Source organism: Phacochoerus africanus, chromosome 15, assembly GCF_016906955.1.
Source record: "Phacochoerus africanus isolate WHEZ1 chromosome 15, ROS_Pafr_v1, whole genome shotgun sequence".
Classification (NCBI taxonomy): Eukaryota; Metazoa; Chordata; class Mammalia; order Artiodactyla; family Suidae; genus Phacochoerus; species Phacochoerus africanus.
In genome coordinates this window covers 112,934,138-112,956,292 of record NC_062558.1, presented here as the reverse complement: position 1 = coordinate 112,956,292, position 22,155 = coordinate 112,934,138, and the positions used below count along the sequence as shown (strand labels likewise).

The 22,155-nt window shown below is 49.8% G+C and overlaps 2 protein-coding genes across 6 annotated transcripts in view; one reads left to right on the top strand and one right to left on the bottom strand.

The window, feature by feature from the left end:
• The window catches only part of DPCD (deleted in primary ciliary dyskinesia homolog (mouse)), a 20,605-nt gene extending 7,361 nt beyond the window's left edge, over positions 1-13,244 (bottom strand). The window contains exons 1-3 of the mRNA XM_047760422.1: positions 13,142-13,244; positions 498-622; positions 30-163 (exon numbers count right to left, since the gene is read on the bottom strand). Coding sequence (XP_047616378.1) covers positions 30-163; positions 498-622; positions 13,142-13,205 — 323 coding nt within the window. The 5' untranslated portion in view covers positions 13,206-13,244. The remainder of the gene's footprint in view (positions 1-29; positions 164-497; positions 623-13,141) is intronic.
• POLL (DNA polymerase lambda) lies at positions 12,638-22,155 on the top strand. Of its 5 annotated transcripts, none has more exons than XM_047760418.1 (9): positions 12,638-13,363; positions 14,185-14,325; positions 15,253-15,547; positions 15,724-15,886; positions 16,249-16,566; positions 17,603-17,776; positions 18,320-18,448; positions 20,756-20,924; positions 21,326-22,155. In XM_047760418.1, exons 2-9 carry the CDS (start codon positions 14,211-14,213, stop codon positions 21,688-21,690), a joined length of 1,728 nt encoding a protein of 575 aa, XP_047616374.1. In that variant the 5' UTR covers positions 12,638-13,363; positions 14,185-14,210; the 3' UTR covers positions 21,691-22,155. The 5 variants fall into 5 exon arrangements, with proteins under 5 accessions (XP_047616374.1, XP_047616375.1, XP_047616373.1 ...); XM_047760419.1 differs by having other exon boundaries at positions 12,639-13,363; positions 14,161-14,325; positions 16,249-16,290; XM_047760417.1 differs by having other exon boundaries at positions 12,639-13,363; positions 14,161-14,325.

The window sequence follows — 22,155 nt, the reverse complement described above, 5'->3', positions numbered from 1 at the left end:
AGCAGGCAGGTGCCCATCACACCACTTACTTTTTGTTGGTTGTTCTGACGACGACACAGCGCTCCTCCTGGTCCACAGAGACACTGTAGACATCCTTAGGGTATGGGAGGTTTCGAATTCGCCACTGGAAACTCATCTTGGTGTCCTTGCGCATGAAGATGGGCTGCAAAAGCCAAATCCAAATCAAGGACTGTTCCCAGAGAGGGGCAGGAAGGGACGGCTCCCCCTCCACCAAGCTCAACCTGGCACACAATGGGAGACCCTCAGCTCCTCTCCCCAGCTCCCCTCCGATGCTATTACCGTGACATCCTAAGTCTGAAGCCCTCGCCCTGGGACGATCAAGCCAAAACCCTTTGGGTATTTATTCAAGCAAACACTTCTAGAGCACTGTCCAGGTGGGCACACTGGAGATGAAGAGGTAAACAAGAGATGGTGCCTGTCCTTGAGAACCAGCGGCCCACTTCCCACAGCCTTCCCAAGACACCTGAGACACATACGTTGGCATTGCTTTCTGTGATGAGTTCAGGCCCCAGGCTCCCTGCTCCTGGGATTGCTGGCTCTCCCACCTCAATCTGCCACTGGCCCAAGGCTCCCAGGGCACTCTTCACACGCCACTTCCTCACTGGGGAGAGAAGGAAGCAGTGGATTAGAGGGAAGAACAGGGCCCTGCTCTTTTCTGCTGAATCACTGACATATATATCAGGTAACCAGATCAGGATAAAAGTAGGAGCTGCAGGCCTTCACACTAGCTTTGTCCATCTGAGCAGGGACCTCACTACCTCTGAAATCTCAGGAGAACATTTCAATATTAGAAAACTTGTAAAACCCCTATCAAAAGGAATTGGGGTGTGCAGATGAAAGGAATTGGAACAAAACTCTGCAAGGTGCTAAGCAGAGTTCAGACACCCCCAGGTGTGACTTCAAGCACAGGGAAGATGTGAAGGTTATGAAAAGGGTAGCTACTGGTAACAGAAAATGTGGATCCCCAAAACTGTGAGCTGACAGTTTTCCCTCTAAAAAAAAAAACGTGCAAAGGAAAAATGAAATCAGAGGGTAAAAGCTGATAAGCAGATCTGTCTCATGACTCAGAAAATCCAAATATAGACATTCACTCATTTCAGATGTACCTGCCTTAAAATAGCCCCAGAGCTGTATTTACAGGAAATTTTAGGCACATGCCATCTTTTAAATGCATTACTTATGAGAGATCTAATGTAAACTTTTTGTAGCATGGAATCATCCTTTTATAATGCGAATAATTTCTATTTTATAACCCAGATGTTTTTTGTTTTGCTTTTTTGGCTGCGCTTGCAGCATGTAGAAATTCCTAGAGTGGGGATCGAACCTGTGCCACAGCAGTGACAATGCTGGATCCTTAACCCTCTGTACCACAAGGAACTCCCTACAACCCAGATGTTTGCGAAAGATTTTTTTTTTTCCCAGCAAAGTCACATGCCTTATGGAAATTCTAAGAGAAAAGATGAGTTCAGTAGACATTACCTAAAGGCCCCTGCCGAGATGCTCAGGAACCCGCTCAGCACCATCACGGTGACCGCTGTCAACACGCCCAGGGCCGCAGGGGCCTTTCCCAAGCGCGACCCTCCTGTTCCTTCCCTCCCCACAGCACAGGGGGGCTTCCAGCCTGGCAGCCCCAGCGTCGCTCCAGGCCAGCTGCCGTCCTGAAGCTGCTGTGAGGAGCTAAACAACTCAGAAAGCGCCTGGCATCCTATCGCAGTTGCTCCTTTTTCTGGGCTGGCGATGGGGTGGTGAAAGCGGCATTGCAATTCTCAGGATGGGTTTCTTTGAGACCTTCTGAGCAGCTGTGCCAAACCCAAACACCCTCACTGCTCTAAGTAAGGCACACAAGCTGAACACAAAAGTGTGCTGTAAAATTAGAATTTTCCCTTGAATATGTGCTTTTATAAGGTCTGTTGCATTCTGCAGTGTGATTTTATTATGTCTCAGGGCCAAAAACTCTCCCCAGAAACACATTTCCAAGTTTATAATGAAAACTAATAAGGAAGAGTAAAACTTGGAAATATGCTTTATAGGCAACTTTTTTTTCCCTCACAAATACTTGTACTCTCTTAAGTGAATGGACTGTGACCAGGAGTACATCCAAATCTACTCACGTAATACCTCGCTTAACTGGAAGCCAGCCTTCTGGGGCCCTGTCACAGTTGCAAATTCAGAAGTGACAGATGCCTCTAAGCAGTGGCTTATGGTGACTCAATCCATGTATCTTGCTCTGTACTGGAGGAAGGATCACTCCCAGATTCTCACTCAGACATGTATAAAATGCTATGTGCAGAATAAAGCAGGTAATTAATTTTTTCCCAGGATACTAAAAACAGCCCCATGGGCCAGTTCACACTGAGGGCAGTGTTAGAACTAAGCGGCATGTGGGACAGTTTGGTGTGAGGGCACACAAGCAGACTCAGACCCTGATGGGACTGTGGTGTAACAGAACACAGTCATCAAGCTCCTTTAGAAAGCATCTTGTCCAATACCTGTATTTTTCGCGTGAGAGACGGCATTCCCTCCCTGCCTGCTCGCCTTCAGTCCTCGCCACCTCCCCAGGGGAGAGTGTGAAGAACTACCAAGGCTCAGAGAGATAAACTAACTTGCAAAAGCCACAGCTAAAATTCAGGTCTCCTAAGTCTACAACCAGAATATGAAGCATCAGGAGTTCCCGTTGTGGCACGGCAGAAACGAATCCGACTAGTATCCGTGAGGATGCAGATTCGAATGCTGGCCTCACTCAGTGAGTGGGTTAAGGATCTGGTGTTAGATCAGGTGTAGGTCGAAGATGCGGCTCAGATCGTGCATTGCCGTGGCTGTGGTGTAGGCTGGCAGCTATAACTCTGATTTGACCCCACAGCCTGGGAAATTCCACATGCCGCGGGTATGGCCCTAAAAAGCAAAAATTAAAAAAAAAAAAAGAAAAAAAGAAAAAACAAAAGAATATAAATCATTAATAAAAGCCTAACTTGTATTCCACATACAGTCAATAAGCATATGATATTTAGAAAGGTTCACTTTTTTTTTAAGTAGCTCTATTTCTTTGTTATATTTCAGCCTTCAAAGGAAAAGTTTTGATTATTTGAAAATGTAATTTATGAAAAACACCCCACTGTATGGGGCTCCTGTGATCGGGGTGGCCTGGTTAAACTGTGTGTCCTGAAGCACATGCCAGTGTGGCCAAGAGAGGAAATTCCCACCCCACAGCTTCCTGTCTACTCTTTTATCCAAGGAATGTTGAGTTTTGAACAGAAACCTTTCCAAGGAGTAAGTCCCTAAGGAGGAGGAAAGTCAGCTACCGATTTCCCTACTGTTGTCCTTAAAAGCCACTCAGATCACAGAAACTTGGACCCTTGGCTGTTTCACTTTAAAAACAAACCAAAAACCTCGGGATTAATTTGTTAGAACACAAAGTCAGTCTCCCTACTCATTCCCTTATGACGTAAGATCCAGTAAGTGATTTTGGTGAAATCTTTGTTATTTCTCCCATGGACATGGGCAAGAATGCACACATGCAAATACACACTGTCTTGTCTTTCTTGTCCTGTCTTTGTTCCTGAACTCAAGGACAGCTCCTGCAGCAACAGAAGACTGTTTCCACCTGCTGTCACTGTGATTTGATTATATGTTAAACCCAAACTGGTGTGTGCAAGGCAGCTCCCCGGGATGCTGTCATATCTTCCCGGCTGAGCCAGGGCCAGTCCTTGGAAAGGAGACTTTCAATGACCCTGTAAAGAGGAATATATAAAGGAGGCAGCGCCTGGGGCCTTTTTCCTAAGTCAGCAGGAAGCAGGCTGATGTTCCAGACTGCTGAAAGGAGGCCCCATCTTTCAGGTGGGCTGGAAAGTAGAGGTCCTGAAGGCCTCTCTCCCCAGAGCTCCAAGCCCTGGCCCACTTCCAATGTGGATAATTACATTCCCCTTTCCTAAATACTCCCTGCAGCTTAAACTGGATGCAGGATTCTTCTTTTCTGCCCTAAAACACTGCAACATTGCTATGTGGCTATTAAACAGCTGCCACGTCCCATCCCTGAGGAGGCTGAAGGGAATCGAGTGGGTCATTTATAAAGCCGGTGAAGTGCTTGGGGATGAAAGTGCTCAATATCCTCCAAATGCAGCCTGGGGTGGTTAGGCTGGCGGTCAAATACCAAAGCAGATTAAGCCGGTAATCCGAATGTAATCGCTGGGGGATGGCCTGCCCTTCAGCCTCTGCCCCCCTGGACATGCTGTGTTCTTCTGGGGCTGGTTTGAAGTTCCGATCATTGTTACGGGGCCCTTCAGTTTTTTTCCTCTATGAATACACATACAGCATTCGTTGTGGGGGGTGGGAATGAATAGCATTGAGAGGGTACGAAAAAAAAAATATGACACTACTATGCTTATTAACACCAACTGGAAGAGCTCCGACCCAGACAGATGTACGATTGGCAATTCTCTCCATAAATTACTTTCTGGGTTTTTTGGACAGAAAAACAGTTTGGTCAATTATCCAATTCGTATAATTAGCTGAAAAAATGGAAATTATTCCCATTTACAACCACAAAAACCCTGTCCATATTTTGCTTCATAGAACGCCCAAGTGAAAGTCAGCTTAGGCCCTGGAATTATTTATACTTAAAATTTAAAAATGAAGAGTATTTTGCAAGCTGGTGGGGGTGGGGTGGAGTAGGGTGGGGTGGTTGGAGACGTATAAGAAAGAGATCAGGAGTTCCCGTCGTGGCGCAGTGGTTAACGAATCTGACTAGGAACCATGAGGTTGCGGGTTCGGTCCCTGCCCTTGCTCAGTGGGTTAACGATCCGGCGTTGCCGTGAGCTGTGGTGTAGGTTGCAGACGCGGCTCGGATCCTGTGTTGCTGTGGCTCTGGCGTAGGCCGGCGGCTACAGCTCCGATTCAACCCCTAGCCTGGGAACCTCCATATGCCGAGGGAGTGGCCCAAGAAATAGCAACAACAACAACAATAACAACAACAACAACAAAAAAAAAAAAGACAAAAAAAAAAAGAAAGAAAGAGATCAGCTGTTCAAAGGGCCCAGGGGTTTGAGTGAGGTGTTCCTTGCTGCCAATTTCTGTCCTGCTCTCACTGGCCACTACTTGGGTCATTCTGGGGAAAACAAAATGTAGTAAAAAAAGCAAACAGGATTAAATATTCTCAACTCCCAACAGCATGCTGCTGTGGATTAAAGCATAGGCTCTTAATCAGACAGACCTAGGCTTACTTAAATCGTAGCTCTGTAACTAAATAGCTACATGATTCTGAGCAAGTGTGTAACCTCTTGAAGCTTCCATCTTTTCTATTATAAAATAAAGACAACAGGAGTTCCATTGTGGCTCAGCAGAAATTAATCCAACTAGTAACCATGAGGTTGCGGGTTTGATCCCTGGCCTTGCTCAGTGGGTTAAGGATCCAGCATTACCATGAACTGTGGTGCAGGTCACAGACGAGGCTTGGATCCTACATTGCTGCGGCTCCGGCGTAGGTCAGCAGCTGTAGCTCTGATTTGACTCCTAGCCTGGGAACATCCATATGCCACTGGTGTGGCCCCAAAAAGCAAAAATAAATAAATAAATAAAGACAATAGTACCTACCATATCAGGCTGTAATGAGGATGATTCATATAAAGCACTTAGCATGACAACCGATAAAAGTCCTAGTATTAATATCATTATATGGAGTTCCCGTCGTGGCGCAGTGGTTGACGAATCTGACTAGGAACCATGAGGTTTCGGGTTCGGTCCCTGCCCCTGCTCAATGGGTTAACGATCCGGCGTTGCCGTGAGCTGTGGTGTAGGTTGCAGACGAGGCTCGGATCCCACGTTGCTGTGGCTCTGACTTAGGCTGGCGGCTACAGCTCCGATTAGACCCCTGGCCTGGGAACCTCCATATGCCGCGGGAGCGGCCCAAAGAAATGGCAAAAAGACCAAAAAAAAAAAAAATCATTATATTAGGTAAATTTTAGCCAAACAATGTTCTCCTGTGAATCTCCACTTCTGCTTTTAAGAAAAAGGAGTTTGGAGGCCACTGTCTGTGCTCCGCCTGCCATGAGGGAAAGTGACAGGTTCATGTGGGATGCTACAAATGCAGGAAACTGGACTTGTTTTTTCATTTTAATTTCATGTCCAAGCACAACTAAGAGGCCAGGGTTTTATTTGTTTGTGCTTTTACAACCACAGCAGCAATAGCTGTTTTATTTGCTCTGTGTGGAGAAGAGAAGTGGGGCTGGGAGAGAGGAGCTGTGGCTCGTCCCTGGTGTGGTGATGGTGGTGGTCAGCCCACGTGACCTCTGCTTTCATAAGCTCGCCCCTTTTAGACATTCCAAGGCTGTCACCCCGCGGGAGCGCTATAAATTACAATCCATTGTGAGAATATTACTACTGTATTGGTTTCCACCAAATCAGTGTCATATGCTAAACACATCAAGATTTTTAATAGCACTGGACTAAACCAATTGGGACTGGAGCCCAAGCAGCTCATAATAAGGAGGGATCAACACTCCACTCTGCAACTGAACATGCGCAGGACACACATTTTAAGACTGGAGACTAAGAGAATGCAAACCAGTGTAATCTGTGTTGTCGGTTCCAGACATTTATGAGCTGTCAGAAAAAGGGAAAAAGAAATTCCCTCGCCAATACTACCTGTCGATCAGGCCCAGGAAGAAATTAAAGTCAAGAATAATGACAAGAAAATAACCCAGTCCATGATTCCATCATTGGTCTTAGCATTTCAGGTGAAACTTAATAAAGAGACCAACTCCCACTGCTGACAACCTCAGGCCCTGCCTGGGTCAAAGGACCAGCCACTAGCTCTGGGAGGTTGGTTAATGCTGACGTGTATACCTGAGAACGGAGAACGGACAAATCAAATGATTTCCAGAAATCCAAGCTGGAGCCCCTAATTCATGACCCTATCCTTAGAGAAAAAGGGCAACAGGAATGAAAGTGACAATGCTGCAAAATCACCATGTCTACTACTCCCAACATTCTCCAAGATGAGGGACTATTTAATAGAGCCACCTTGGAGGCAAAGTCAGAAGCTCCTGCCTCTTACACTTGCTTGTTCCTCATGTGGCTTCAGAAAACAAAACGAAAAACAAGTGAAAAAACCTCAGGGAGGAGTTCCCGTCGTGGCGCGGTGGTTAACGAATCCGACTAGGAACCATGAGGTTTCGGGTTCGGTCCCTGGCCTTGCTCAGTGGGTTAAGAATCCGGCGTTGCCATGAGCTGCGGTGTAGGTTGCAGACGTGGCTCGGATCCCGTGTTGCTGTGGCTCTGGCGTAGGCCGGTGGCTACAGCTCCAACTGGACCCCTAGCCTGGGAACCTCCATATGCTGCAGGAGCAGCCCTAGAAATGGCAAAAAGATAGGAAAAAAAAAAAAAAAACTTCAGGAAAAGCCTGCCCTTACTTCCAATTCCACCTTCTCTGTAAAGCTTTTTCCCAATGGTTTCTCTACATCCCAGTTCCCACCTTAGAAGAATTTCTCTCTCTCTCATTTGTCTGGGGTGGGAGTGAGGTTTACTGATCAAATGGATGCCACTCCCATCTCTAATGTCCAGCCTATTCTCGAACAATCTTGCCTCAAGGGCCTCAGTGTCCCTGAGCTTCCACATGTGGTGCTGGGCTCTGCCCTGAAGCCTCAGCAGGTGTGTTTACCTCTGCTTAGGTCACCCCAAATATTCCTAAGGGCCCGCTGGGGCCCCTGTCACTTACCGAGTAGTTCACTTGTCTTCTCATCATATTCTTCCGCCATTTCCTTCCCATCTGGGAACAAATAGTGCACCTTCCTTCTCCCTAGATACAAAGGAGAGAATGCCTTACCCCCAGCCTCCTCTTGCCTTGGGCCTTGCAAATCAAGGGCTCTACCTAGGAAACATTAACAGCCTTGGGGGTATTAAAAAACCTTCCCAGGAGTTCCCGTCGTGGCTCAGTGGTTAACGAATCCGACTAGGAACGATGAGGTTGCAGGTTCAATCCCTGGCCTTGCTCAGTGGGTTAGGGATCCGGTGTTGCCGTGAGCTCTGGTGTACGTTGCAGACGCAGCTCTGATCCTGCATTGCTCTGGCTCTGGCGTAGGCCAGCAGCTACAGCTCTGATTGGAGCCCTAGCCTGGGAACCTCCATATGCCACAGGGGTGGCCCAAGAAATGGCCCAAAAAAACCTTCCCAGAAGTTCCTGCTGTGGCTCAGTGGTAATGAACCTGACTAGTATGGTGAGGACGCAGGTTCAATCCCTGGCCTTGCTCAGTAAGTTAAGGATCTGGTGTTGCTGTGAGCTGTGGTGTAGGTCGCAGATGCAGCTCTGACCCCGCGTTGCTGTGGCTGTGGTGCAGGTTGGCTGCTACAGTTCCAATTTGACCCCTAGCCTGGGAACTTCCAGAGCCTCCCAGGAACTTGTCAACCATTGCCCACCGCTACCTTAAGACACGTCCTGGGGCAACTACTTTTCTAAGCTTCCTCTGAACATGCCTTCACTCTGCTAATTCTTCTACCAGCAATAACTCCAAACTTCTCCCCAACTGTGGAACTCCTCCTTGCCCTTCAAAATCCAGCTCAAATGTCACTTCCACTAGGAACTCTTCCTAAATAAACCATCACCCCAACCACCTTGGCAAAATTCACTGCTTTTTATTTACGCCTCCTTAGTGCTTTATTCATATACATAGAGGAGCATTTATCACATAGTATGATGGTTTGTTAGTTTTTTTTTGGCCACACCTGTAGCATGCACAAGTTCCTGGGTCAGGAATCAAACACACACCACAGCAGTAACAACACTGGATCCTCAACCACTAGGCCACCAGGGAACTCCATAGTATGATGCCTTTTAAAGCATCTATTTCAAGAAAGATGTATTTATCTTTCTCTCCCCAGTTCCTAAAACCAAGCCTATGTGCTCAGGATTTGAACTGGGTTTCCCTGACCAAGGCCTGCCGCTAGCCATGCTGTCACTCTGCCCTCTTCTGCACATCTCCAGGCCATTCCCATCACACAGACACATGATGTTAGTCTCCATGTGTTTTCTTCATGGCATTTACCTTGGTTATGACTTTATATCTACTTGTGTGATTTGATTATTGCCTGTTTCTGTTACTAAGATAAGAGTTTCATCCCCCCACCTATGGTTTCCCTAACACCAAATACAGCACTTGGCATACTTTAGAAGCTCAACTAAACAATGATTGAAAGAACAGATGAATATTGATTCAGCTTTCATTAAAAGAAGGGAAGAACCTAAGGGTGTCTCCTAGCCCTGCTCTTCCACTGATACAGTATAATCCTAAATTTTTTTTTTTTGTCTTTTTGCCTTTTCTAGGGCTGCTTCCCTCAGCATATGGAGGTTCCCAGGCTAGGGGTCCAGAGCTGTAGCCACCGGCCTATACCAGAGCCACAGCAATGCAGGATCAGAGCCGCGTCTGCAACGTACACCAGAGCTCACGGCAATGCCGGATCCCTAACCCACTGAGCAAGGCCAGGGACCGAACCCGAAACCTCATGGTTCCTAGTTGGATTTGTTAACCACTGTGCCACAACGGGAACTCCCCTAAGCATTTTTTCTTTAAAGTGGCTATATAATTCCCCCCCCCCCTTTTTTTTTTTTTTTTGGTCTTTTTAGGGTTGTACCCATGGCATATGGAGGTTCCGAGGCTAAGGGTCAAATCAGAGCTACAGCTGCTGACCTATGCCACAGTCACAGCAATGCCAGACCCGAACCACATCTTCAACCTACATCACAGCTCATGCCAATGCCAGATCCTTAACCCACTGACCCAGGCCAGGGATGGAACCTGCGTCCTCATGGATGCTAGTTAGATTTGTTTCTGCTGAGCCATGACGGGAACTCCCTTATTTCCCATATTTTTACAGATAGGTAAGTAGATACAGGTGCACTCCTCAGTGAGACTAACAACAGAGGACCAATGTCCAATAGATAGGGACTCAATGTATCCATGATGAATAAAGCTCAAGGCCCTTAACCAGCTGAAGATGCCACTAGCCAAAACTTGAGACTGTATCCCTCCGATCTACCCAGCCTTTCCCCTGTTCATTCACTCCCCTGAAACATAGTTCCCTCAAGTCATTCCTAAGGTGTATTCTGGGGAAACTCACCCTCAGACTTGCAGGGCCTCTCAGGAGGACCCTAGGTTACACCACCTTTAATAATTTTTTTGGCTCATAGAGCTGGAAGAAGTTGTCCTGTCAGGAATGGGTTCCAAGGTGCTGAGGGTGTCTGGCTGACCCTCTTTTCCCCTGGAGTCCAATCGTAAGTGCAGGCAGGCTACGGTACTTACTATGGGCCACACACTTTTCATGTATCTCCCTTATTATCCAAAATCATATAATATTTATCTACACTTTATCCTAAAATATATTTATTCTACATGTATATATGTATGTGAATATAAAAATTTTTAAGTCTATGGAGTTCCCATCGTGGCGCAGTGGTTAACGAATCCGACTAGGAACCATGAGGTTGCGGGTTCGGTCCCTGCCTTTGCTCAGTGGGTTAACGATCCGGCGTTGCCGTGAGCTGTGGCGTAGGTTGCAGACACGGCTTGGATCCCACGTTGCTGTGGCTCTGGCATAGGCCGGTGGCTACAGCTCCGATTCAACCCCTAGCCTGGGAACCTCCATATGCCGTGGGAGCGGCCCAAGAAATAGCAACAACAACAACAACAACAAAAAGACAAAAGACAAAAAAAAAAATTTAAGTCTATTAATATGGTATTTTGGTGAAAGAAAAAATATATATGTTTGAGTGTGTATGCATGGAAAAATATAAGTTTCTGTGCAGAAATGTCAACTGTGATTATCTCTGGGTGGTAGGATTACGGGTGACTTTTTTTTATATTTCCACAATGAACATAGATTATTCACGAAAAAGTGTACTGGGTTCTCATTACCAATAGAAGTGATGCTTGATGGGAAGACAGTAGCCACCCACATACACATTAGGAGGGTAAATCTTTGACAAGACACATCCACATATTTAGGGGGTTTTTTGTTTTCTTTTTTGCGGTTTTTGGTTTGGGGGGAAAAAACTAACAATGTTGGTTTGTGATGTTACTAACAAAAAATAACAAAATCCTAGCTGATGAAATATTTGTTTAAATACTGCCCTGTGACCAAGCAGGGACTCAGATAGATTTTTGTACACCCTTGTTCACAGCAGTAATTATTCACAATTAAGAGTGGAAGCAACCCAAATGTCCATCAACAGACCAACGGATAAACAAAACGTGGGATATACATACAATGGAAGAATATTACTCAGCTTTAAAAAGGGAGGAAATTTTGACACAACTGACACCATGGATGAACCCTGAAGACATTACGCTGAATGAAATAAGCCAGTCACATAAGGACAAATATTGTATGACTCCACTTATGAGGTTCTTGCTACAATCAAATTCATAAAGATGGAAAGTAGAACGGTGATTGCTAGAGGCTGAGGATAGTGAGACCAGGGAGTTAGTGTTTAGTGGGCAAAGAGTTTCAGCTGAAGAAAATGGAAAAAGGTTTAGAGCTGTATGGTGGTGATGGGGGCACAACAATGTAAATCTACTTAATGCCACAGAACTGTAGGCTTAAAAATGGTTAAGATGGCCAATTTATATTATGTACTTCTTACAATAAAAACCAAAACCACTGTCCTATGAGATAACGTGCAGAATCTTTAGTTTGGCATAGCAGATCAATCATCACATACCCCAATTCACCTGCCATCTTTCTTCATTCTCCACCATTTCCCCTCAATGCTCCTTGAAAAAAGAGACCTTTTATTCACCCTTGCGTCCTAGCACCTAACACCTAACACAGTGTAGGGGATATTATGACTGACCAGGTGAATGCCTCAGTCTCACTAAACATTTATTAGGCCCCTAGTAATCAGCCATATACTTTCACACCCTCGTGCCTTCACACATGCGTCCTTCTTCTTGGGATAACTATCCCTTTTTCTCTATGAGCAAACACCTATTCATCTGTTAAGACCCATAAACATCAGCTCTTCTGTCAGGCTTTCCTTCAAAGAGATAATCACTTTCACCTCTGTGCGCTCAGAGAATTTTACGAAGAGTCCAATCTCTGTTTAACACACACACTCATTTATTTACATTTCTTTTTCCTGACCACTCGGTGAACTCCTGGGACAACATGCCTTTTTTTTTCTGTCTGCTCTAGTACACAACTTGACACACAGTAAAAGCATCCCTAAATGCTGCCTGAACCAATGAGCAAATGACCAGCTGATTTCAGTTCCCACACTTTCCTCACTAGTCTCTGCCTGTGGATGTCAGTTCCTGCTGGTTTCCTGAAAGCTACAAGAACTCAGACCTAATTCATTCTGGCTGTCAAGAGGGTCCAGGAAGGAACCCTAAAGCACTGGTCAGTCCTAAGATGGGAGAAAGAAAGTCAGGACTCCATACCCCTGTGCCCACCTCTTCCAAGTCCAGCCCCGGAGTGAGGGTGGGGGCTTACTTTGTCTCCCTTAAAGATCCAGGGCCCAATTTAGAGGCTCACTTATAAACATGATACTACAGCTGTAAAGGACCTCAGAAGTAACAGAGGTAATCCATCCACCTCATTTTACAGATGAAGAAAGTAGGTTCAAACAAGTAAAAGAGGCCGACAAGAGAGCCCACTAAATTAACGGAGTCTAGAGTCGTTAACTAGAGCCCAGGTGTACTGCCTCTCTGACAGTAGGCTGCTTTCAGCAATAGAAGCTCCACATTGAGGTTCATGGAATCCCACGTCAAGATGCCGTTGTACCACTAACTGACTGAGGGAACTTGGGCTGGTCTAAAATCTTCGATTTCAGTTTCCTCTTCTGTAATGGGGTGAAAATTTAACAGCCTCCCCGGACGGCGGTGAAGAGCAAATGACAACGAACGTGAACGAAATTATTATTACTAGTAACAGAACTCAGAGCGGAGGAGGGTGGTATAGAGGAAACCAGGGGTGTCCAGAGACGCGCGTCCCAGTCACGTCATCTCTCTGGGCCTCAGTTTCCTCGGCAGGACCTGGCCTGGCTGGCGGCCACGACCTTCTAGCTCTGCCTTCCCGGAGGCGCCAGCACAGACCCTGTGGGAAAGGACAAGGGAGCTCGCGAGGGACCTCGAGTTACCGTCCTGCAACAGCGCCGTCTTCTCGGCCGCTCGGAGACTCTCCAGCCAGCCGGTCACCGCCATCTTGCCTCCGCCCGGCCGCGTGCCTAGCCGCTGCCATGGCAACGTTCCGCCTAAGGCCACTTCCGGCTACCCCGGAAGATGTTCCGGGCGTTTGCTTTTTCCTCCCCCTCCCGTCCCCCAACCCCCGCGCCCTTCATCCGCTCTCATTGGCTGCTCTGGTGAGTAGTTTACTCATGCCCACCACCTGTGATCCATCGGGCCCCAAGTTGACCCCATCCTGGACTGAATCCAGGAAATGGAACCCCAGCCCGGCCCGCAGCCAGGAGTCCCTGGCGCGCGCCAGCTGCGTACGGAGCCGTGCCCCACACCTGCTGGCGTCTTCACCACCCCCAGCTGTGAGGCCTAGAGTGCCCCCGTCCCAGAAGGCGCCCCACACCTGCTACAGTCGTTCATCTCCCCGCAGCTGCGGGCCTGTGCGCCCCCGTGCCGAGAGGACTGGTTGGAGACCAGGGCAGGTGCAGAGCGTTCCCCCCAACTCAGCCTCTCTAACCTCCGCCTGCCACCCCAACCCCGGTTTTTCGTCTGTGGGTCTGTGATGGGTATAAAGATTATATGCAGGTTCTCCCCAGTCCTCACTCCTCTTGGGAGTCCAAGACCTCACTAAAGATGTAGTCCATTCCTAGCCTGGCATCCGTTTTGGTAAAGCCCTTTGGAAGTGGGAAGCAGCAAGAGCAGACGCTGCACACTGAATCTTCAGAGCAACCCCCTGAGAAATGATATTGTTTGGCGCCCCTCAAAAGCTCTTCCAAGAGTTCCACTCTTCCCCTCAATTCCCCCAGTGCTCTGACTTTGAAAAGCTAGTGAGTGTAGAGCTAGGCTAAACCACCCAAGTTCACTTAGGTTTTTGGGAGACTCTTGGGAACTAGGCTACTGCCCCCAAGGCCTAGTCAGTACACACCCCACCTTCACAGTCAGAGAGGTTGTGGAGCCTCACTTCTGCGTTTCGACATGACAGCTGCCCTGATCAACCCTCCAACAGAAAGACCAGGATCCAGTCATATCTCAATGGACCCCAGGGGCATCTTGAAGGCATTTCCCAAGCGGAGGAAAATTCATACCAGTCCATCAACAAAAGCACTTGCAAAGATTCCCAAGAGGGAAGATGGAGAAGAAGCAGGAGGTGAGTGGACCCACCCTCAGAACCCTCATGTACTTGAGCCTCAAGCTTCCTACATAGTTCATGTCCAGAATCAGATATTACAGCTGACTCTGCCGTCCCAGAGCCTGCGGGTTGGTTTGTACCTGCCTCATACTAGGCTTGGTTCCCAGTCTTTGACAGGCAACTTGTTGAGACCTCCATCAATCAGAAGAATTCTTCCTGGTCCCTAAGGAAATGACCCAGCAGAATCCTGTGCTCTCTGTGAGATTGTCTGCTGGCCAGAGGAGGGGATCCAAACAATTTAGTTATTTTGTGGCTAAATTGACAACTAGATGGCAAAAGCTTACCTGGTGGCCTGGGTTGGGGGAGAGGAATTATTAGACTGTGAGGCTTATAATGGCAAGAGATTTGCCATGCATGATACATAACAGGTGCCTACTAATATTTTTTCTTTTTTCTTTCTTTCTTTTTTTTTTTTTTTGAGAGCCGCACATGCAGCGTATGGAAGTTCCCAGGACAGGAGTCAAATTGGAACTACACCTGCTGGCCTATGCCACAGCTCAGAGCAATTCCAGATCCTTAGCCCACTGAGCAAGCCTAGGGATTGAACCTGCATCCTCATGGATACTAGGTGGGTTTGTTACCACTGAGCCACAACAGGAAATCCTAATATTTGTTGAAGGAATAAATGATCAAATGCAGTGATATAGGGTACCTACAATGCACCAGACACTGTGTCAGGTTACATCAGAGAACAGGACATATCAAAATCCTTGCCCCTTCCACTGAGTAATGGCCCATGAGGAAATTAATGTATGCTTGTGGTGGAATCCCCAGAAGGTGGGCTGTCTGGTTGGAGGAAAATGATTAGGGGAAAGGGACTGTGAAGAGTTCATTTGGATCATGTCCTAAAGTATGACAGTAGGCATCTGGATGTCCCCTCCACAGAGTGGCTGAGCTCCGTGCGGGCACATGTTGTGCCCACTGGCATTGGGCGAGCCCGAGCAGAACTCTTTGAGAAGCAGATTGTCCAGCATGGTGGCCAGCTATGCCCTGCTCAGGCCCCGGGGGTCACTCACATTGTGGTGGATGAAGGCATGGACTGTGAGCGAGCCCTGCGCCTCCTTAGACTGCCCAGGCTGCCCCCAGGTGCTCAGCTGGTGAAATCTTCCTGGTTGAGCTTGTGCCTGCAGGAGAGAAGGCTGGTGGACACGGCAGGATTCAGCATCTTCATCCCCGAGAGGTGGGCTAGTTCTAGTCTTTTCTCAAATGTTTTCTTGAGCACTCTTCTTGAGTTATTAAAAATAACTTATTGTCTTAATTGGACACATTAAAAAAAGATTTCAGAGTAGAGAAGGATTGGAAGCAGAGAGAGGGCAAGACTTTTGGTGTCTTAACCTCCCAACACCATTCCTGCAGGTACCTGGATCAAGCACAGCTCAGCAAGGCAGACAATGACTCCTCTACTTCCCCTGGAGCCCATGAGGCTCCGCTCAGGACAGCCCTCTCTCCTCCCTCTCCTCCCACCAGACCTGTATCTCCTTCTGAGAGGACAGAGGAGTTCGCGAGCATCCAAGCACAGGTCAGGAGCCTCCCTTCCCCTGGGAACTAGATCACAGAAACAGGGAGAGCCTGGTGGTTGTTCAGAAATTCCCAGCCCTCTGAGAGAGGAAGGCTGTCTTCACTGTGAAGCCACTTAGCTCTTCCCAGCACTCATCACTCCTGCATTTGCTCAAGCCACATCTGCCACATACCACTGAGGATCCTAGGGCTGGACACTGGGGGAGCCAAAGGGAACACAGCCCCACATTTAAGGAGACCCAAATCTGATGCAGAAGACCAGCTTCATTCTTGGGTCTGACTAGGAAACTCAACCCCTACTTCTGAGGAGCCCTCCTCAAGGAGGGCCTGAACTTAATGTCTCTTCTCCTTTCCTACCTCAAGCCCGGCTCTGATGGTGACACCAGTGATGGGGAAGAGACCCAGGTTAGTGCAGCTGATCTGGAAGCCCTGATCAGCGGCCGCTACCCCACCCCCCTTGAGGAAGATGGAGAGCCTAGCCCAGCCCCCAAGGGCCTGGATAAGTGGGTCTGTGCACAGCCTTCAAGCCAGAAGGCGACCAACCACAACCCCCACATCACAGAGAAGCTGGAAGTGCTGGCCAGAGCCTACAGTGTTCAGGGAGACAAGTGGAGGGCCCTGGGCTATGCTAAAGCCATCAATGCCCTCAAGAGCTTCCACAAGCCTGTCACCTCCTACCAGGTACCTGGGGGCCAGGGAAGGTTATGTGGGGCGGTGGGGAGGGGTCCTTCTCTTTACTGGCCAGAGATTGGTGGAGACACCAGTCACAAGTGGGGATCAGGTAGAGTGGTTAAGATTTTATGATTCTGAGACTTGCACAAAGGAAAAAAGTAGGAATTTTAATGAAAGCAGATTGGCAAAATCTTGGTAATTATAGAAGCTGGGTGATGGGAACTTGGGGTCCATTATACTAGTCTCTCTACTTTGGAATTTTTTTCCATAATAAAAAGTTTTTTAAAAGTTTAGACTCTGGAGGCCAACACACCAGAGTTTGAATTCTGGTTCCCATCAATCACTAACTATGTGACTTTAGACAAATTACTCTTTTTTTTGCCTTTTTTTTGCCATTTTCTTGGGCCACTCCCATGGCATTTGGAGGTTCCCAGGCTAGGGGTTGAATTGGAGCTGTAGCCTCTGGCCTATGCCAGAGCCACAGCAATGCAGGATCCGAGCCGCGTTTGCGGCCTACGCCACAGCTCACGGCAATGCCAGAATCTCAACCCACTGAGCGAGGGCAGGGATTGAATGCGCAACCTCATGGTTCCTAGTCGGATTCGTTAACCACTGAGCCACGACGGGAACTCCTAGACAAGTTACTTAAACCCTCTGAGCATCAGTTTCCTCAGTAAAAAGGGACTAAGAATAGTAGAAACACCTGTTCCCATGAGGACTCCATGAGATGACCCCTGTAGTGCAGGTTCTGATACAGGGTAAAGTGTCAGTAAATGTCCTCTCCACTGTTGCCATGGTGATGGTGACTCGGTCCCTCATTACCGCCTTTCCTCTGCTGCCTGTGCTGACCTCTGTTCCTTTGGGAACCAGCAGACAAGTCCAGCCCACTCCGCCCAAACTTCTTATCTTCACCTGCACCCAAGCTTTACACAGCTGCCTGTTACCAGCCATCCAGGACACCTGCTAAAGCAGTCAGCTTCCCCCACTGGCTCTACCCGCCCATCTGCTCACTCTTCCTTCCTGCCTCTGCCTCCTCTTCCTCTAGGAGGCCTGCGCTATACCCGGGATTGGAAAGCGGATGGCTGAGAAGATCCTAGAGATTCTGGAGAGTGGGCACCTGAGGAAGCTCGATCACATCAGCGAAAGCGTGCCTGTCTTACAGCTCTTCTCCAACATCTGGGGAGCTGGAACCAAGACTGCCCAGCTGTGGTACCATCAGGTCAAATGCTGTCCCAGCCCCCACTTCAGTTTCGCTATATCTTATCTTACCCTTATGCTCTGATGAGAATGAACCCAAACTGTAGGGAAACCACTTTTCAAAGGGGCCAGGGCTCATGCTGATCCCTCTCTTGGCTCCAAGAACTGCCCTGTTGCTTGTTATCCTTGAGGCTTCATCTGTAGTGTAGCCAGAGACAAGAAGTGTGTTTCTCCTGAGGAGACCAGGCCTTAGGGCTGAGTATCCAGATCAGTGGTTCCCAAACCCAGCCATGCCCAGAATCACCCCCAGCCCACTGGAATCACGAGCCAGTTTTAGGATTGTGGCCGGGCTGGATTGGGGTATATCTTCTCTGCCGCCTGCCTTTCCCAAGTCCCACTGATGACAGACCCAGCTCCTGGGTTGGTCCTGCTTCAGGCCTTTCTTAGAGTCTGGGGGTGATAGAAGCCTTGTGTGTGTGTGTGTGTGCGCGTGCGCGCGCACGTGCACTGCCTCTTCATTGGTCCTGGATCCTCATAGCCTTCCCATCTGGCTTCCTTTTTTCAGGGTTTCCGGAGCCTAGAAGATATCCGAAACCAAGCCTCTCTGACTGCCCAGCAGGCCATTGGTCTGAAGCATTACCATGACTTCCTGGACCGCATGCCCAGGGAGGAGGCTTCAGAGATCGAGCAGACAGTAAGCAGATGTCCCAGGCAGTGAGCACAGCCAGGCCCTACTCTAAGGTCAGGGCCTGGCCTGAAACCAAGAACTCTTGATCCCTCAACAGGGCAGCCCAGAGGGCAGAGGAAGCTGTGGGCCACTGGCCACCGGCGCTTGGGAGGAGTGGGGAAAGAGCAAGTTCAGAGCGGTCGGGGAGCTTTAGTAGGGAAGGGTGCAACACTGGCTGTCTGTGCCAGGGTTCTCAGTGTTGGGCAGAGTTAGCACTGGCTTAGGCACTAGAATGGTGTTAGAACTAGGTTAATGTTAGGGCTAGATTAAAGATAGATTATCATCACAACTCCTTGAGGGGGAGTTCCTGTCATGGCTCAGTGGTTAATGAACCCAACGAGGAACCATGAGGATGCGGGTTCGATCCCTGACCTTGCTCAGTGGGTTAAGGAACCGGCGTTGCCATGAGCTGTGGTATAGGTTGCAGATGCAGTTTGGACCCTGTGTTGCTATGGCAATGGTGTAGGCCAGCAGCTATAGCTCCAATTTGATCCCTAGCCTGGGAACCTCCATGTGCCATGGGTGCAGCCCTAGAAAGACAAAACAAAAAACAAAAAACAACAAAAAAACCAACTCCTTGAGGGTATTGGGATTTGAACTGGGCTAGGTTAGGGTGGATCAGGGCAGAGGTTCCTAACATTGTTTTGATTCACAAAGTTCTTTGAGAACCTAATGAAAGCCATGGACCCTTGCTATCCACACTTTTTTAAAATGTACAAAATTTTACATCTCTCTCCACATACATGCCCTCTGTACCCCTCCTGAGGCTGGCTCAGGGGTGGGATTAGTGCTGATGTGGAAGCACAGTGCCCATAGGATTAGGTTTAGATTTAGAGAAAAGCTGGGTCAGGAGTTGAGTTCAGGTTAGGCCTGAATTAAGAGTATGGTTTTCTTAGTGTCGGATGCTTTCAGTTAAGGTTTGTGGTTGTCCTAGAAATCAGGTTTGGCCAAGATTAGGATTTGCTTTAGAGTTGGGTTAGGGATTAATTTCATATAAAACCTCGGTTAGAGGGAGACGAGGGTACACTTAGGGTTAGATGTATCAGAGTTGGCGTTCAGATTAGGGGCTGGTTTGCTCACTTTGGGCTGGGACTCTGATAGGGGGACGTGGGCCGAGCTCAGCTGCAATCAGCCTCCAGCTCTGCTCTGGGCCACATGACTATGAGGCAGTATGGAATGGACAGGCAAGCCCCTTTGTCCACCCATCACCCGGCCTTAGGGCTAGTGACGACCTGCCACTCAGCCACGGTATCTGGGCCTGGAGAATGTCCCAGCAAGGCTCCAGCCCGACCCTCTGGAACAGAGGTGGCTCCCCACCTGGCCCACTCTCCCCACTTACAGGCTCCAGCCTTAGGAGGTTTTGATGGGCTTACTCATCCTGGCCTCCTCCCATCCTCTTGGGAGGCTCAAGAAGGGAGTTGAAGGGATTAGCAGAGCCTGCCTGTCAGGAGGATCGAGGTACCGAGGTACCCGGCAATCTCTGAGTCCCAGGGTGGAGACAGGGAGGCCATCTGCATAGGAAAGACCTCAGCGGTTCTGGGGTGGGGCTGATGGGCTTATCCCTGTTAGTGTGCAGTGATCCTTCAGTAGACAGTCTCCTCCGGCTCCGTGCCCTCCCCAAGAGCCCCAGTCCTCCACGTAAGGATGTGGACATTGGCTCAGAATTGCCTCCCACTTTGCTCTCTCTCCTTCCCTTTCCAACGTGCTCAGTTATATTTCTGGGCTCCGTCTCCCCACCAGCCTGGGCCCAGGGCGCCCTGCCAGCCACCTGCTCAGGCCTCGAGCCTCAACTCACACACTCGGACTTTGGCTCCAAATCCCAAGAAACTAGGGGCTGCCGAGACCTGGCTGAGGGCTTCATGGCACCTGCCCTTTGTCCCACGTGGAGTCTCACAGACCTGGGCATGTGGGTTGGGCAGAAGCCCAGAGAAGGTATGCCTCTGCTCTCAAGGAGCTCCGATGAGAAAGATGGATACCTACCCTCAGATCCAAGCACCCCTTCTCCTGCCTCCCCTCTGCCAGCCCCAGTGGTGTGAGCATGCTTTCTTCTCTTTCCTAGTGAAGCCAGGGAACGGCCACTCCCCAGGGTAGAGCTCTGCCCTCTGTGTCTTGGGGCTCCTTCCCTCAGCTGGGGTCACGGATCCAGGGACTGGCTGGGGACACAAGGGCAGCATGCAGGCCCCCAGGTCAGGGGAGCCCCCGTGCTGCCGTGGAGAGGAGCTCCCCTCAGGGCTTGAGGCCCACCTCCCTCACCCCCTTGCTGCCCTTGCTCAGGTCCGGGAAGCAGCTCAAGCCTTCAACCCCGGGCTGCTGTGCGTGGCCTGTGGTTCGTACCGACGGGGAAGGGCAACCTGCGGTGATGTGGACGTGCTGCTCACCCACCCGGACGGCCGGTCTCACCAAGGCATCTTCAGCCGCCTCCTGGACAGCCTCCGGCAACGAGGTATAAGCCCTACCTCTGGGTGAGCAGGTGGGCACGGGCAGGGTGGTGCCCAGGAGGGGACAGCCTCCTAATCTCCAGGCCAGAAGCAGGGGACGGATGCTCTCTCGTGGCCAGAGCCACTTCCGAGAAGAGATGCCTCAGTTCCCCACGCCTCCCGAGAGGTGCTCAGTTACACCAGCAGCCAAGTGTCTCGGCCGATGTTTCTGTGCCGCCAGAGGGCAGGTGGGGAGGAATTGCTCTTTTACAGAGAAGGACACAGGCCCAGAGAGGGCAAGGTCATCCAGCAGACCAGTGACGAGCTGGGAATAGAGGACCCCGGGATGATGGGGACAGGCCTGGGAGGTGGGGCTGACCCAGGGCCTGGCTCTCGGCCTCCCAGCAGCCCTTCTGTGTTGGGCCAGGGTTCCTGACGGATGACTTGGTGAGCCAGGAGCAGCACGGCCAGCAGCAGAAGTACCTGGGCGTGTGCCAGCTCCCAGGGCCAGGGAGGCGGCACCGACGCCTGGACATTATCGTCGTTCCCTACAGCGAGTTTGCCTGCGCCCTGCTCTACTTCACCGGCTCTGCCCACTTCAACCGCTCCATGCGGGCGCTGGCCAAGACCAAGGGCATGAGCCTGTCGGAGCATGCCCTCAGCACGGCTGTGGTCCGGGACACCCATGGCCTCAAGGTGGGGCTTGGCCGGGTGCTGCCCACCCCCACCGAGAAGGATGTCTTCAGGCTCTTAGGCCTGCCCTACCGAGAACCAGCTGAGCGGGACTGGTGACCCATGGCTGGGGGAGGGGGTGTCAAGCGGGACCATCCCTCCAGCCTCACCAGGCTGAACCTCACTACTTCAGCCACCACCTCCTCTGGGCCTGATGGAAAGGGCCAGCCAGCTTCCAGGGTCTGCCCAGCCCTCTCCCCGCCAGGAGCAGGCTGCTGCCCCGTCTGCCTCACCATTGCCCCTGCCCCATTTGAAGCAGGAGCTGGTGCCTGGTTTGAAGCGAGCTTCCTGTGCTAAAGGCCCAGGTGTCTCTAGAAGTGGGATGGGGGCTGTGGGGAGAGGCACGCAGTTGTGGCCCAGCATCACCTAAGACCCTTCAGAACAGGAGAATGAGCCACTCCACGTGCCCTCCCTCTGGCCACCCCACTTCCTGTGCAGCTGGCAGTGTGGAGAAGAGGCACCCCAGGTTCAATGAGGACCGCATTTGAAGGCTAAGGGGCCCATTAAAGTGCACTTGACATTCAA